The sequence below is a fragment of the Streptopelia decaocto genome (genome assembly GCF_964273445.1).
Source record: "Streptopelia decaocto genome assembly, chromosome: 3".
In the NCBI taxonomy this organism is placed as follows: domain Eukaryota; kingdom Metazoa; phylum Chordata; class Aves; order Columbiformes; family Columbidae; genus Streptopelia; species Streptopelia decaocto.
Window position 1 is genome coordinate 35,927,902 of NC_138656.1, and position 17,908 is coordinate 35,945,809.

Sequence of the window (17,908 nt, forward strand, 5' to 3'; positions counted from 1 at the left end):
TTTGCTCTGGGCTACAGCCCCATGAAAGCCCTTGCAGCCGACTAGGACAAGAACGGTACCAAGGAGCACTGGTGAGATCCTTGGCCCCTGACAGTCCATCTCCAGGTTTGTTCAGAGGGTTTTACAAAGACATGTCAGGCCTGTTGAATCCATACTGCCTCCCATGCCCGAGTGTCCCTGCCCAGACCAGCAGCTGGTGTGCTCTTGACTAGAGCAAATGGCTGAAGCACAATGTAGGTTTGGAAAAAGTTGTGAGCTTGCCAGTGTCCTCCAGTCTACTGACTTTGCCCTTAGGCTGCCATCCCAGGGAGGAGCTATCAGCTTCTCTTTGGGAAGGAGACTTGTTGCACGAGATGGATGGCTGAATAAGATGTGTGGTTTCCCTTAGGGCAAGAGGAATGCTGTCACATTTCATTCCTATGGTGACTTTTCCATACCCCTTTCCCTTCTTATGTTTAGCACTGCTTAGACACCCTATGAAGAATCTAAAAACTGGGGAAAGCGAAGGGCTGAGAAGTCAGTCATGATATACACAGAAGTTTTGCTGTGATTTAGCTTAGGAGAAGAAGTAGGGTGAAGAAAGGGCAGGCCTGGGTAATGGGGAAGGAAACAGCAGGAAAGACAGGAGGAATATTTCTAATTTATAATCCACCTGGGAAGGGGCTTTTTCCAGAATTTTGTACATCACTCAGCAGAGTCATGAGGATATAGCAGCGACTGGAGCTAGAGGTGCTGGTTGCAGAGCAGTATGACCCTATCCATACAGAAGAGCTGGTGTTCGTTTGTTATCAGAGTGGACAATGTGTCTCCTGAACGATGTCACCATGAAGAACACCAGACTTCAGTCAAACCAGCTCAAAGGTATGCTTCACCCTTGCTGGGAAGACAAGCGTCCAGTGACTGCTACATGAAAAGTTTCATATGAAGCTACTCTTCAGCCTGACCAGCTGAAAAAAAAACAGCCATGGAACAAACAGTGAAGAAGACCCCTCAGTTCTTGAGTGTTTTGTGCAAATACATTGCTCTGTGAAGGGGGAAAAGGTGCTTAAAACAGTAGGAACTGTACTGCATATGAAACAAGCCAGGGAGCCGTGCAAAGATCTGCCAGCTCTTCTTTGTAAGCAGGGATGTGAGCTGAAGGACATGAGCAAGGGTACGTGCCTGTCCCACTTGTCACAGGTCTGCATCTGCTGGTGGCGCATTGCCAGGGACTGCAGCACAGGCTCCTCTCACTTCTCTGACTGTTTAAGCTCAAAAAACATGCAGGTGCTTTTTGGTAACTTCAGGAAAAAATGTTTTTTGTCAGTAGGAGCAACACTGAAATTTTTTGAGATTCACTCTTCTCAAGAACTACTTCAACTTAATGACCGCAGGTGCTCTAGTCTGTCCAAACCTCTACAGGTAAAAGCTGTCTATTGGTTCTCTGAGCACTCTTCTCATGTCTTACAACCTTTTAAAACTTGCTGTGGTGAGAAAGCCCTTGTTTTTTTCTTCTTAATGAAGAAAAGCACTGGAAAAGTGCTAAGGGTTTTGGGTAGCTGGCTGCAAACACGTGGAATATACAGCTTCCTGAGTGACCTGTAAATCCAGGCAAAAGCACCTTCTTGCATGTAGTCCTAAGCACATAACAAAGCAAGCTCTTGAAGAAATGCATATCTGAAAAGGAAATTACTATTCTTATAAGCCACTAGGGCTTTTTCTTTTTTTCACTTGATGATGCCCATAAAAATGAAGATTTGGTTTTTAAAATACTACAAGACTGGCATTTAAAAAGAAAAATACACCACCACCACCACAACTCTTCAGTATAATTGTCTTGAAAAAAAAGCTCTGGGCTAAGTGAGTATGGAATTTCAAGAGTGTTAATGTGCATTGTTAAGAGCTTGGAAAAGTTGAGACCTTCTGAAGAATGTGCAGCCAGAAGCTCTGCAGGCAACCAGTGTGTTGGGATGGGTGTTTTCCCAGCACACCCTCTTGCTAACCTGCGCCGATGAGAAGTTCCTCGACAGCCCGGCCAAACCTGCAGAACTGATCACTGTTGTTTGCAGAGCAGCATGTGCACGATTGGTAGGATCAAGAAAAACAACTATTCTTTCCAAGAAAGCAAGGAGTTGTTCAGGAATTTCCCTTTGATCATTTGAAAAATTGGCCGCTTGGAAACAGCACATCTGAGCTGCCAAAACCTGGGCTGAAAAAAATATCAAGACTCATTGGGAGTATAGCAAGTATGTGTTTGTGGGTTTTTACCTTCTTGTTCTGTGATGGAGAAAACAGAATCATTCATGATGGAAAATTTGTGCTTCATATTAACCTTTGGCAGGACCTTAAGATGCCTTAAGCAATTAGGTGGTGTCAAATTCTGACTTTGATTTAAACAAGACTCAGCACTGTGATCACCCTGCTTCTCTGGCAAAGATTTGGCTAGCCTGAGGATTAACCAGCACACCCTTTGGTCCAGATGTTAGGGCTCTTCCCATTCCAGCCCTGCCAGGAAGGCAGGCCTCTCACCACAGGCTATAGCTGCCCTATACATGGTTTCACATAATCAGTGCCATGACTGGCATGCTTGCAGGCAACATATTTGCTCTGCTGTTCTGCAGAGGCAAATATTGACCTGCTGTCTCCCGTCTAAAGGTGAGCATTGGTTTTGATAAGAGCAAAGAGAGTTGGGGGACCACAAAAACCATGAGATGAGGAAAAAAAAAAAAAAAAAAGAAATGGCTGTGATGCTGGTATGGCCAAAAGGGTATGACACACAGATGGAAACCAGAGGGAAGAGAAGGGAGACAGAAATAAGGAAGAGAGGTATAAAAGTGAGGGAACAGAGTAAATCTCAGGAAGAGGAGTATACCCACTTTAAGTATGCTGCAACTAGGTCAGCTACAAACTGTCATTTTGACATTTTGATGGGGAGATTGCTGGGTAAACTTACTTGGCCTGTATTATCTAGAAAGCCCTACTGTATAATAATGTCCTCTAACCTCAGCATCAAAGATTACTTTGCTCTCTCCTGTTGCTTCCTCCAGTGCTTCCCAGCTCTCACCAAAGCCCTCAGGGCCCTGGGACACCCTCCAGCACTGCAACCTCTCCCTCGCCAGGGATCTGGGATTTTGTTCAAGGTCAGCTCCTCTGCAGCACAGCTCTGTTGCTCTGGACTAGGCTTGAGTGCAACAGTTGGCAAGGGCTGTGGGAAGCATCTGTGGGTCTTCCATCTGTGCTGCTCAGGGACATCATGTAAACACATACCCTTGCCTTTGCTCCTTGCATCTGTGCTGAGTCTTGTACCTTGCTATCCTGAGCCTGATCTGACCTTGCCTTGCTGGTCTGGCATCCTGCCTCAGTTGGTCAGACCTGCCTCATTGCTGGGGACTTGCCTGGCAGCCTGAGCTGTCAGCTGGCCCCAGGTACCACCAGTGGGCCTGCTCTGCTCTTCCTCTTGGGGCTTTCTGGGTCTGCAGCACTTGTCAGCAAGGTACATCCCTGCCTGCCTTGATCCCACCCTGGCTCCCATTCCTCGCCCTGCTCTGGCTGCTCCCAGACAAAAAACATCTCTGAGAAATTTTGTTGTTAAGGGAGAGTTAGTGTTTGTACATGCACCAAGCAGTCTGTTGGCCCAGGAAGTTGGTGGCCTTGCTGCATGCCCACTTGATGGCCCTGCTTTCTGGCAATGATGGTGAATTGCGCAGCCAAGGAAGAAGGAAAGTACTGGTGATGTTTCTACCCTCACTATTAAATGCAAACTCTACAGCCACAATCAGCCTGGAGGCTCCTGGCAACAACAGGAATAGAAGATTCAACTTGATTGCAGACCATATAGGCTGCACAGATCTGGTTTTTTGTTCCTCATTTTGACTAACAAATAAGTAAAAGGGCAAACATTGCAGTGGATGCTGATTCCCACGGCCTGAAACAACAGCTTTCCAGTGACTGAGCTGTCGTTTGCCTTCCATACTCAGGAAGCTGCTAGTTGGCATGCAGTGCCTGAGGCTTGCCCTGGTCCTCCTCCAGGACACACGAAAATTATGTACGGTACTGCTTGAGAGCTAATTCTAGGTTGCTAAAACTATGAAAGAGAGCATAAGAATCTGCTGTTAGTAATCTTGCTCACCCAGGTGGGCTGGAGAGGCGGCAGCCCTCCGGAAGGCAGCGACAGGCTCCTGGCGCTGAAGACCTGCATGAGCCAACAAAGGGGTGAGAGGTTAGACGACAGCAGCCAAGGAGAAAGAAGCATGATCACAAGGGACGTGGTGGCCCTGAACTGCCTTTCTGCACATATTTTCAAACTGAATGGAAAAGGAAAATGGAAACTATGGATTAAAAGAGAAAAGAAAAAGCTGAAAGAGGCTGGCAGAAGTGAAGAGTTTAAATGTTAGTAGGTGCTATGCAGTGTAGCTATACACCTGTGCACAAGACCAACTAGTAGTGTGTCCTAAGACGCTGATCATGCTCAGGGCCTGGAAACTGAAAGCAAGTGTCTCCTCTAAGGGTCAGGCCTTCATCCTCCAAACGTACGCAACTGCAAAGTCCCCCTTTCATATTGCAACAGCAGATGCTGTAAAAACCTTTATAAATTGTTTTAGAATATTATTTTGAGGACAATTCTAATTTTAATTATTCCACGGGGTTTTTTTGTTTGTTTGTCTGTTTCTCCTGAAAGCAATAACCAGTGTGTTACCTGCTCCCACGGCACCCTGCTATGAACGTGGTAAGGAGTGGAAAACAGCATTACTGTATGAGTCAAGAGAGGTGAGTGGCAGAACTAGCTACAGGTAGGAACAAGAGAAGGGATTGTAATGTCTTTACCTGTATTGGGTTGTAAAATATTTCTGTTACTTGCAGAGGTGGAAGTTCCCCTGAATGCTTTCAAAATATTACATTGGTTAGTACACGGATCTCAAATACAAGATTTCCTAGTATTCTAGCAATATAAATTACTAATGATTATTAATTTAAGACATACCTATATTCTGTCCTCTTCCTTGTGCAGTCTGAACCTGTCCTAAGTAGACATTAAGATGGAAAAGTGCAATTTATACCATGTTTGGTTCAGGACTACTGCTACCTTTTTTTTTCACTGACTCTCATTTTATAGCTGTCAGAGTTAATGGCTCGTATAGAGAAAGCTTTTATTAATATACTTTCTCTGATATTAACTCCATACATTTTGACCTGACTTAAGAAAGGATGGCTTTGCTCATTCTGTCGTATAGATCAGCCTAGTTAACATCCCATTCAGTTATGAATATTACTTGTACAGGTCTCTGGTCTGCATTTAAAAGGTTTGTAGTTACTGCTGTGATTTGCTTTCCCTTCTAATTTTCTTTCTCTCACTCCCACTGGTTATCTATGTTTACTTCTATTTCAGTACCATCCAATTGTCCTAGTTGTGTGAGGAAGCTTAACAAAAAAATACAACCCAAAACAATGCCCCAGACCAGATTCTACCCTTTCTGCAGAGAGTGAGTGAACACAAGCAAGCAGGCAGACTGTAAGTAATGAGCCAATGACAAAAATAATGTGGGAGAATTCATGTGTCTGAAAAGTCTTCACCACCATCTACACAAAAGGCTTTTTTTAAGGTGATTGGGTTATTAAATTCCCATTGTTCAAAAATACTAAAGACTCAAAGCATTTGCAGATGAAAACCACATCTTTAATCATGCCTTTCATTAATTATTCTCAAGAAGCTTGTTAACAAACTTATCCTTTAACAAGCTGTTATTCGTTCATTTTCCCAGAAAGATTAATTCCAAGCCTGCTGAAATCAGTGGGAATGTTCTATCTGACTCCTGTGAACACTGGACGGGGCCCATGAGACATTTTTATCAATAAGATATCATAAATGAGACCATTTTGCATGGTTGCCTCAGAAAACAGGAATTGCTGCTCCTTGGGAACTTGATATTGCAAAATTACATGACAGCAAATAGCTTGGGTTTGACCCAAACTTGACCCTTCACAGGCCACTGGAAGCCCTTTGATGAGATTTCTAGGAGTTGTCCTGGGAGACCTGGTGAACTCCAGAAGCCAAAGAGATCCTGTTTAAGAAAATAACAGGCTCATCTGCCAAAACCGGCAAGGCTTTTAAACTCCGTAAACTTGTGCCTCTGGCTCCAGGTGAACCATGGCTGGCCCAGTCTGACTTCTTAGGCTGTGCAGGGAAAAGTCTGTCTGTGCAGCAGCGTTGTGTGGGTTTTTGCAGGGCACACTTTCCTTGCGGGAGATTGCTATATGCCAGTGAGGTGGAAGAAAATTAACTCTGAGCCTAAGAGATCTCCTTGTTTTGGGTTTCCCACAACCAAGCCCGAAAGTGTATATAGCACCAGTTACAAGGTCAGTAGAAACAGATTACAATGGGGTAGAGATTAGCTCAGTATCAGCAGTATTTTATGCCGCATTTTTAATTCCATGTCTACCCTACCCTCCGCAACCTGGCTTTCTATCTATGCTCCTTTTGTCTGCGCTTGGCCTTGGGACTGTTCACTCCTGCTGTGCCCCACGTGCCCACTCAGTCTGGCCTCTGTGTGGCACTGAGGATCATGGCATGGTTGATGATTGCAGTGTTCACACGAGCACTGGATTTATTCCCAGTCCTCATCTAGGGTCCAAGCAGCTGTGCAAGAAAGGATTGCTTGAAGAGCTGGGATAGGAGGGGGCAAGTGGGTTGGTGGCCATTGGGAGCATGCTTGGTTAACTGCCGTTGGAAAGAAGGAGAAGTCGTCATTGTACCAGAGTGTGGCTGAAATTAAAGTTGTGCCCTGAGCAGGAGAGAGTTTGCATCTACTTTCAAAGCTCACTGCCATTTCTGCTTTCCCCCAGGATCATCCCTGACTACCTACTGCACTGGTGAAGTGCTGCACTCATTGGTAGGGCAGGTAGGAACGAGCTGTCAGATGTCATCCTAGTCACATCAGTGGTTTTTCATTTAGCAGTTTTGCCATATCAAGCCTTAAAGCAAGGGTCCTGCAATGAAGCAGAGTCTCAGATACTTTTCCCATTTCTATATCTTTGATAAGCAGAAGATAAAGGGGAAAGACTAACAAGAGCTAGAACAGAAGAGCTCTGTCCCTGCTCTAATGCTCTAAGTGGAAAGTCCTGCTTTTCTCTTGCCCCTGTGAACTTTTGCCAGTACCAGTGGCTGGAACTGGAAATGCTGGAGCCAACAGCAGCCACAGCCTGTGGTCTATTTCAAGGCTATTTACTTTTGAGGTGTCTTTTGCAGGCAAACTACCAAAGCCCTGTGAGAGGTCAATCTGTGAGTCCCTCTGAGCCAAGATAGACAGAACATTTCATTTTGTCTGGTCAAGCCAAACTCTGGTTAAGGCCAAGGGCATCATCAGAAGCTCTAGCCTGAATAACAGGAGTGAGTCCTGAAGGCTTCTCAGAGAAAACTGATAAACTGCTTTGTGTCATAGCTTCAAAACTGTATGTGTACTTTCTGTTTTTTTTTTTTTTTTTTTTTTTAGCCAGTTCTTCTCTTTTAGAATCAATAAGAGACCAGGAGAATTCAGGAAGCCCGATACTGAGAACAGACATGCTAGACATGGTCCTGGAAATTATATGTCTGTGAAATCAGAAGTATGTCTTCACCACTCTTCCAGCCCACAATAACCTGTCCCTAAGACTGATCAATTTAATATTTTGGGAGTTAATTTATGCTTAGAACTTCAGTAAAGAAAATTGTGTAGAGAGATATATCCAAATTGCAATGAAGTGACCATTGAAAGACTTGAAAAGGTGAGTGTTGCTTTTTGTTTGTTTGTTTGTTTTTTGACCAAAAGTTTGGTCTTCTTAAAGACAAATGCAACCTTCCCACTGATTTCAGTGTTGCCAGAACTTCACTCTCAACATGCATCTCTCACTGACTGAGGAACTTCAAACAGTGTTTCTAATTGCTTGTAAAGACAATAATGGCCTCTTCAGTGCTCAGCCTGCAGGAATAGGAAATAGAAAAGAGAGCAGAACCAGGTTTACAGGAACGTTAAGTACCAAATTATGCAGATTCCCAGTGACTTTAAATCCTCTTGAATTGTGTTGGCACTTCTGTAAATTTTGCTATACACATACCTCCATGTTTGACTCTGTAAGATTAACCCCTCCAGCCCCTGCTTTTATTCTGGGCTCACAGTTAAATTTGACTTAATGATGCCTGTCCTCAGGCCCTGAATTGCCCAGAAGATACCTGCTATGTGCTTGGCTCTGAATTACTCAGCAGCAAGGATAGCTGCAGTTACATAGGTGAGAGCAAAGCTGAGCTCAAGGCACTCAGAAACAGCAATAGAGCATAAAACCTAATGATGGCCCAGCTTGCTTTTCACTCAAAAGCAATCATATCCCCATGCTCAGCAACTTGCACACAGTTGAAAATATTCTTCTTTACTTGACTGCACAGCTGAGTAGTTACACATTGTATGGGAAAACACCTCTAAATACTTGTATTGGAGGCTGTGGGCTGCAATGGGAGCAGGCTTCTGGATCGAGATGCAGAGCTCTGAGCAGCCGCCGCTCTGCTGCCAATAATACAAGTGGCACGCCAGGAATAACATCACATTTATACCAGGCTCAGAACCACAGCCCAAGGTTTTCCAAAGAGCATTGGTTGAACACAAGTCGGCATTTCAGAGCTCTCAGCCTGAAGTTTAGATAGCTATGCAGCCCTCTGCATCATGTATCTTACAACTAAATCAAGTCTCCCTTTGAGAGAGTAAGACAGAAAGAAGCAATAGGAAAACACAATTCAAACAGCACAAGCTTTGTCTCAAGTGTTCTAAAACCCAGCATTTGTCAAGGCTGAAATGAGCAGATATTCACTAGAAAGGCTTCCCCAGAGCTGTGGGTGAGCAGCACCTCTGACATTCAGGCCAAGTGTCTGTTTTTCAGTTTAAATCCAGACTTGGATTCAGTCATTGAGTTTGCTGAGGCTTGAAAGGTTATTGAATCATTGCTGCCTTAAAATACACTGTACTGCATGCCTCGTGGCACATACTTCTTTACCATACTTACTTGATGCTGCAGCTACCACAGATGAGTATGCTGGGTGGACATTGCTAGAACCTAAAAATAAGAGATTTTAATTTTCACCTATTGAACAAAAACCACCAGTGTTAATGAACAGGAATAAATCGAGGAGAGATTAAGGAAAAACTGGTGTGCAAAAATCATATGAGAATTCCCTCACAGTGTTTAAATCTTTAAGAATCAAAAGCTGTTACAAAAAATGCCTACTACAACTTTCATTTATTGAAAGTTATCACAAAATTAATTCTGAAATGAGTCTTGACCTATTTTTTGAACTCTCAGTGAATCAAATAAGTATTTGTTGACTCCTACACCTGAAAATCATGACAGCATTTGGGGATGGAGAGCTTACTCTCATATGAATCAGTTTATGTGCCAGTATACTATATATAAAGATAGAGACTAAGCACAATTTTACTGCAGATGAGTTCTGATCTCAGAGAATCTATATGCCTTTGTGTTTATGTAAGACACACTAATTTTGTATTTATGTCTAAGGCACAACTCTAACCATAGCCCATCTGCCGGAATTAATTTCTTTATCCATGCCGAATATTTCTGCATTGAACTACTGAATTCATGAGCCACTAAATCATGGTATATTCAGCAGCATGTCCTGCTCCTTAAATTTTAGAAAAGCTGTAAGTCAGGAGGAAAGCAATGCAGACATCCATGCCACTGACCTATATTTCTGAACCTATGCAGTCCAGGTCGAGTCTTGGCTGCAGCTGCAAGTGTTGTGGTTCTGGTTGTTGCAGCTGTTGTTGTTGGCTTTGGCATTGTGGTGGAAGGGTCCGTTGTTGTGGTTGTTGGTGTTGGGGTTGTGGTGGCCATTTGTGTAGCTGTTGTCGGCACTGGAGGTGTCTGATGCTCTTTGTGGATTGTGTCCCCTGTAATAACATTGACACGATCACTGCAGCTGGATGAGAGAATGCAGAGGATGGCGACAAGGCTGGTGAGGGGCCTGGAGCACAAGTCTGATGAGCAGCAGCTGAGGGAACTGGGGCTCTTTAGCCTGGAGAAAAGGAGGCTGAGGGTAGACCTTATCGCTGTCTACAACTACCTGAAAGGAGGTTGTAACATGGAGGGTGTTGGGCTCTTCTCCCAAGTAACAAGTGATAGGACAAGTGGAAATGGCCTCAAGTTGCGCCAGGGAGAGTTCAGATTGGATATTAGGAAACACTTCTTCACAGAAAGGGTTGTGAAGCACTGGAACAGGCTGCTCAGGGAAGTGGCAGAGTCACCATCCCTGGAGGTGTTTAAAAGACACATAGATGAGGCTCTTAGGGACATGGTTTAATGCTAGATTTATGTTATGGTTGGACTTGATGATCTTAAGGATCTCTTTGAACCAAAATGATTCTACGATCACTGCAGCTGGATGTGTGACACACATGGAAGCATCATTAATAGCACTCACTACTTAAGGCAACTCAGGCACTGGTGTTCTCCTCAGGATGTCTACTAGCATCCTCACCTGTGCAGCCATTAGAGCCTTTGTTGCTGTGAGGATGTGTGGCCCAGGTGCCTGTGTGACACAGAATTACATCGCTCTGCAGAGGGTGCTGACACAGCCTGTAATAGCCTTAGTCTTGCCCCTACACTTTCTCTTTGGCCAGGAACATCTTTCAACCTGACAGATGTTTCAGACCTATGAAATTATTTGACCAGCCAGTTGCAGTTGCATTTCAATTTTGCCATCATCTTTTTTCAGTGTAATTAAGCAGATAGAAAGTCCATATGAATGGATAAATATAAATGAATAAAGTCTACATAAATGGAAATCAACTGACATAAAAGGTGATGATTCGGAGTCTGAGACCAGAATAAAATACGCGTTGCCCACCACAGCACTGAAATGCTTTTGGCAGAAAGACAAATTTTATCCAAAGGTGATTCGGGGAGCAGGTCAGAGCTAGAGCAGGGAACGATAGGGCTTTAGCTGAGGGAAGCAGGGGAGAGTACCACTTGGGAGGTGCTGATTTCATCTTTGACTCATCTCACAGTTCCTACTACTTTTAAAATGTATCATCTGTTGTGAGAACAGAGACAATTCTAGTTGCAAAATTTGCATCTTAAATATCCTTATATGAAACTGTTAACATGCTTACAGCTATTTCAAGTCATCATCTTGAAAAACAGCCTTCATGGTTATTTTCTCCACCTATCTACAAAAACACTGCCCTAAAACATATTCCATGTTCACCTCAGTCTTGTTCCTCTCCTCCCTGCCCATATCCCCAGGGATGGCCTGACATGCTGTGTACACTGAAAGGCAACGGTGTGCAGCCTATTCAATGCTGCACAGCACAAGCTTGTATTTTATAGCTGGATGTTCTCCTTTTGGAAAGCATCGCCATGAAACTGTCTGGTGGATTAATTACCACCTAATGCTAGCCAGTGAAAAACTCAGATCTCAGACAGTTTTAATGGGATAATGCTGAAAGAGAGTTCAAAAGAAAAACAAAGCAACTCAGCTGAAAAAAATCAGTATGAATGGCTCTCTTTGGGCTGAACGGTGCCCTGCTCCACGCCGCTGCACTAAAAGAAAGAAGACAGAGGGCACAGTGATTCTTCCCCTGCGATCTGGTGCTGCAGGAGCGGGGAGCAGGCACATCAGCCAGCTTTATACCCCAGGCTGTGAGGAGCAAGGGAGCTGAGAGCTAACAGTGTTAGCAGAAAACCCAAGGAAGCAGCATAGCAAGAGCAAAGATGTTGCCTTGGTGCGTGTTGGCTGGGTTTCTGGTGGAGCCTTTCACACAACAGCAGGGCTCTCAAGGACTAGCCGTTCCCAATGCTCCCATGGGCAGAGTGCCCATCTCCCTCACAGCATCATCAAAGGGTTTGCAGGGCACATGCCTTGCATAAGAAACTGCCAAGAGCTGTGACGCAGGCTTTTGAAGTTCATGGCACCTGAACTCACCCAAAGCACAGGCAGAAATTAAACCGAGAGGGTGCCCTCTCTTCTCTGAATTGGCACATGCCCTTCAGGCATTGTTATAGATGGTCACGTAATGGGGCTGGTTTGGTGGGAACGAGGCTGTAGAGAGGAGGTTGGATGAGAGAGCTGAAGCTGTATATGTTGCCAGTGTCTGCTTCCTATACACATCTGCAGGCAGCTTAGACTGGGATAAATGCTGTAAAAGAGCACCGAGATCCCCAACCCATACCTTGTTCCGATGTTTTTTCTGATGCGTTAGCGGTATCTGCACTCTTCATAGCTTTTAGGTCTTGCTCTGGCTTTTTAGGCTCTGAAGAAAAATTAAGCATATTAGGAAATGCAGCTCTGGAAGAAAATAATTTTAGTTCTCCTATGTAGAGATTCTCAGGCCCCAAAGGAAAAAATCCCATCACCTGGCATTAGGAAGGTCAATCAATCTAATAAGAGCTTTCTCACCTAGTGAGAAAATGTGATGACTGGGTGCCTCTAGAGAGTAGTCACTTCGTATTTTTGGTGCTCAATTTAGGCATTTTCACTGCCCAAAAGCTCCTGCCAGCATCAATAGAGTTTCTGAAGTGAGCAATAAATATTCGTAAGATTAATGCATCATGGTGTTGATTTTTCCTCTGAGTAGCAGCATGTCCTGAGAATTAGGGTCACAGTGTATGCAGGGTGTTTGGGGAATACTAGCTAATACTAGCTATTTCAGTCACTAATTCACATTCAGATGTAGTTCTTTCTTGCCTGACATTGTCAGATCATCTTGGATGCCATGAACTGGCTTAGAAGGAAAAGGGGGATTTTTTTTAGACCTTTTTTTTTTTTTTCTTCTAAGACACAAAGTCATCAAAGTACTTGGAACATTTATTACAGTTTATTTGCTGCTACCCTGAAAAAGAATCTACCTCTGCTGTTATGTCTGAGGATTTTGATCTCCTATTTTATTTTTTTTTTTCTCTAGCTATTTTGGTAGCATTGACCTATTTGAGAAATTACTTCAGGGTTAATGGTTTCCAAAAAAATGATATTATTTTTTAGAACAACATCTTTTAATTGCTTTTATCAGCTGTGAGTAGTTACAATTTTGAGAAGGTTTTTTTATGGCCTGCATTTGGGAAGCACTGTAATCACCAGCAACATTTAGTGAAATGACAGGCACCATGAATCTCCACTGCCACTGGGATGAGAACCAAAATTGCATCTCTGACAGATGATCAGGTGTGAAGCAGGATTTTTTTTGGCTAATCTGGCAGCAAGTGAGTGTAATCCTCAAAGGACTGCCTTGATCTCTTACAGATAATGGGTTGAAGTATCCAAGTGTGCAATGAGGTCTCCATAATTTAAATCAGATGAAAAAAGGTAACTTTTTTAAAATTCAGAAAGAGGTAGGAAATCCTCTATCTCAAGATGGCCCAGCACAATATTACAGAGATTTTTCACCTTAAGAACAAGTAGTTTCTAGTACATTATAGCTGAGATGTCTGGGCCGAGGTGGCAGGGCTAAAGAGGGTTGAAGGGGCCAAGGGGATCTTGGGGACAGTGGACAGTGACTATCAGATCTGTGCTACCTGTGGGACAGGGCTGGGCAAAGCAAGGTAGTGGCGTCCTCAAGCACTGGGTTTGATGTAACAGTTATTATTGGCTCCTTTGATCATTGTGGGTTTTCTTTGTGTGCATGCACTGTCTTTGTTGCTAGGATCCTAACATTTTCATTCACGCTGTTCGATTCAAGAACAAAGTGACGGAAGCCACTTGCATCTTTGGTTTGCTGCAGGAACAGGCTCATCGTATTTTGTTTGCATGACTGAAACATGACTTGATGACACTTCCCATTTCTGTACTGATCCTTACATAATGTGGATTTTAGCTCTTGTGAAAGAAATAGTTTTTTGCAACCTGCTGAGCTCAACCCTGGCTGTGATTGTCCCTGGTCTGGTGTGAGATGTTTGGGCTGATACTTGAAGCGTGGGTACATTTGGGAATGATGAGATGTGGTTTTAGTAAATATTTCTTAGAAAAAGCGAAGATTTGTAAGGTATTCCCTCCCTTCCAGTAGTCCATAATATTTCAGTCAGTAATTCATCCTGGAGAAGGGAGACCTTATTGCAGCTTTACCATAATTAAAAAGGGCCTATAAGAAGGATAGGCACAGACTTTTTAGCAGGGTCTGTTGTGATAGGACAAGGGGTAATTGTTGCGAACTAGAAGAAGGGAGGTTCAGGCTAGACGTGAGGAAGAATTTTTTTACAAAGAGGGTGGTAAAACACTGTCCCAGGTTGCCCAGAGAGGTGGTAGATGCCCCATCCCTGGAGACATTCAAGTCCAGGCTGGATGGGGCTCTGAGCAACCTGATCTAGTAGAAGTTGTCCCTGCTCATGGCAGGGCGGTTGGAGTAGATGACCTTTGAAGGTCCCTTCCAACCCAAACTATTCTATGATTCTAATTCCTGCATACCCAGTCAAGATACGTATGAATCTGTACAGATTTGATTGTAAATGCAAAGGAATAACAAACTAGAGGCATGGTTTGAGTGACGCATATTCAGTCTGAACAACTACAACTTTGAGATTTAAATTTGCCTTTGTGCAAGTAAAAGTCTAAAGATGAGGAAAGAGCTCTGTACTTTGCTTCCACAGACCAAACAATAATGCACAGGAGAAGAGCAGGACTTCAAGCAACCTCTGTGTAGCCTTGGATGGATGCATCCACCGACAGGCATGTGAGTTCATGGAGAGGATACCGCATATTTTGTTATACTCCATCTCACAGTGGATAAGCTCAGGCTCAGCAAACAGCAAAATGGCCATGTTAGGTAAGCATGTAGTAGTATGAGACATTAATTTTGTTTTCATTCACATCCCCAAGGAAGAGTCTCAACATTACGCAGTTGATACAAGGAGCACAAATAAGTGTCATTTCAGTGACGGAGGTACTTCATGTTCACTGAAATATCAACTACCACCTTGTGTGAAACTTGATTAAGGAACTCTGAAAACAGTTAATAATTTAAACTGGTTTGAGTCTAACAGAGTAGGGTGCCAACTGAAATGGTTATACAGAATAGGTCTTTATCATATCATCCTTAGCTAAAGCTGCAGTGCATTACCATCTTTGTAATTACTATTATTATTTATTATTATATTCTCAACACTGAATATCCCCAAAATAACGTGAATAACATTAGAAGAAAGTTAACATGTCAAACCTCAAATGCTTTCGTATAATTAGTACAGCATCATATTCACTAACAGATACGAAGCAAGTGGGAAACCACTTGGAAACAGAATTCTGTGAAACATGGTATGACCAGAAAATAGAAATTGTCTGGAATGATTTCCATATGCTTAACATAAAAAATGCCACGAGAGATTTGAATTAGATACTAAGGGATGCATGGACTTCTCACTTTGAATAATTATATCTTTCTTATAAAGGTTACAAACTATAACTGAGAAACTGCAACAGATAGTTGTGAATGGAAGTAAGTGAAAGTCAGTCAAAATTACTTGCCTGATTTCACAATTGTGCTTTTTGAAGAAGAATATTCAAGAGTTGATGGATATGTCACACCTTTTCTTGGCTTGCCCTCTACAAAAAAAAAAAAAAAAGAAAAAATCATTAGACACCATCACAAAATATTCTAAGCTTTCTAGCAACAAAACTCCCATCTAATCTATGCATTCGGAATCAGGCCCTGCTTCTTTATTGCCCAACTAACTTTCTTGAAGATTTCTTTCATCTGATGGTAGAATCTCAAAACCATGCCACTAAAAATACCAATGCCTAAATACACCATCGTAAACAAACAGATAAACAAAATTAGAAAGCATGAAAACATAGTCATGGGAAGGATTTGAAGAGGTCAGGTAGTTCATTCCTTTGTTTTCAAATGGTGTCAAGCATAAGGGAACCTTTTCTGATGGACATCTGTATAACCTATACTTAAACCCACAGCCTCCCTAGGCAGCCTTTTCCAGTGTCCAACTATGCAGATGAGTTAGAAAGCATGTTTGATGTGGGATTCATTTCGTCACACACAGCATTCTTTTCTGACCTCACTTTTGCAACATGCCATTTCTGGCAACAGTCTTTTGCAGTAATAACAGTGAGAGAAGGCTGTGCTTGTGTGTGGGAACATATGGTACCTACATTTAGATCTAAAATGAGGGTCCTGACTTAAAACAATGAGGTATATTTCCCAGTTAAGCTTTAAACCACAAGTCTTGTTACTACTGCAGCAGATGCCATCTCTACTGGTACATGTGGCCATGCAATTCCATCTCTTGCAGCAATTTTTATATTCCCAACGTATGTCTATATCACTGAATGAAAAGTGTTGCAGAGAAGCCCAGTGTAGGGAAGACAGGTCTCTAGGAGTTGGTGGATGTAGGACTTCCAGACCTGCTGGCTGTCTCTACAAGATGCTGTGCTATGTCATGCATCTAGACCATCTCAGGTGAGACCTACCTCCACCTCTTGCAAAACCTAAGTCATGATGGTGATGCTAGGTTTGCTTTACTTTATCGCCTTGGTGGATTCTTTCAGAAGGTGTATATGGCACTGTGAGCATGTCAGTTATCATCCTGGGTGACTAATCCAGAGACCAACAGAGCATTGAACAGAATTAGCTTCTACAGTCTGAGCCACTCCTGGGAACTGGGGGCTGTTTCACCTGTCCTCTATGTGCAGGGATGGCCATAGAGCTGGAGAGGCATTGTCCTTTTTCCCTTTTCATGTCTCTAGTTCCTTTGTTTTGCTGCTTTTTGAAATTTCAGATGTCATTAAAAACCCTCAATGAAGAAGTTAGTTTGACTTGCTAACAGGGCAACAATGTAAAGAGCTATTCCATTTCTCATTTACAGTGGTATAAACTGAGAGCAGCTCCACTGAAGTCAACACAGATCTGGCAAAGACCAGATCTGTCAAGTTAGCATGCAAAGACAAGCTGGAAAGAACTTCCTCCTTGTCCTTGGGTCTCTCACAGAGGCTGACCTAGGTGAAGCCAAACAGGTCTTCCCTTCCATTTCTCCCCAAATTAAAACCAGGATAAGGAGCCAAGCAGTACTAGGGAACTCTTCTGCCAATTTTATAGAAAGACAGAAAAGTTATAGGATTGCAGATGATTTCTAAATGCATTTCTTTATTCCACACAGAGGCAGAGTTGCCAGGTGTGAGTGGTTGGTACACAGACATAGCAAGAGTGTAATAATCTGATCTTAATTTAGAATCTTTCTGTGCTAATCTGATTTTTAATGCAAGTCTGAAGTCCACTATTGTGCAAAAAAACTAGCTGGCGTGAGGAGGCCGGCTGCTCCTGAATGCTGGAGTTTTTGATCAACAGCAACTTGCGTCCCATATGTGATCAAGAGGTAGGTCTGAGGTCTGACCTGAATGTGGCCTTGCTCTCTGGAGCAATGGTTATAAGTATTTTCCACTGTCTGGAAAAAGCTGCATCTAGGTTGGAGTTTGCTTAACAGACTTCAAAATGGGTTTACATGTGGGCTGAAAACCTCAACTTCTGGCCGTTGAAGTACAAGCCATGGGGTGGTGCCTGCTCCTTCTCTCACGCTTATTTGTGATGAGCAAACCCAGAGGTTTACGACTCTATTTTCTTAACCCACTAGCTGCAAAACTCCCACTAAACTGAATGGAGTCATTCAACTGAGTGCCAAGGCATTTCAGTGCTTGAAAGTGAATACCAGCACATTTGCATACCTCCTGGTGTGCTGGCTGCTCTCATCCCAGAGGAGAGACCTTGTCCCCCTCTGCCCCTAAATCATGCCACTTCATCGCCTGGGTCCCCCGAGGATCCCCCTTCTGTGCTCTTTTGTGCGGATGCTCATTCACAATTTAAACATCACAAACTCCTGGTGACAATATCCTAACTTGGAATAAACTGTTGGTGCATTTCCAGTGTACCGTAGCGTGTATGTGTCTTGTCTGCTGAGA

At 43.2% G+C, this 17,908-nt stretch overlaps 1 protein-coding gene across 6 annotated transcripts in view; it reads right to left on the reverse strand.

Annotated features, from left to right (window-relative positions):
• The window catches only part of VIT (vitrin), a 54,128-nt gene that overhangs the window by 16,930 nt on the left and 19,290 nt on the right, over positions 1-17,908 (reverse strand). For 3 of the 6 annotated variants that reach the window (XM_082049979.1, XM_082049981.1, XM_082049978.1), the window contains exons 6-12: positions 15,470-15,547; positions 12,189-12,269; positions 9,702-9,908; positions 9,004-9,054; positions 4,961-4,999; positions 4,804-4,860; positions 4,109-4,171 (exon numbers count right to left, since the gene is read on the reverse strand). In XM_082049979.1, coding sequence (XP_081906105.1) covers positions 4,109-4,171; positions 4,804-4,860; positions 4,961-4,999; positions 9,004-9,054; positions 9,702-9,908; positions 12,189-12,269; positions 15,470-15,547 — 576 coding nt within the window. The remainder of the gene's footprint in view (positions 1-4,108; positions 4,172-4,803; positions 4,861-4,960; positions 5,000-9,003; positions 9,055-9,701; positions 9,909-12,188; positions 12,270-15,469; positions 15,548-17,908) is intronic. The other 3 variants (XM_082049980.1, XM_082049982.1, XM_082049983.1) reach the window with 3 other exon arrangements.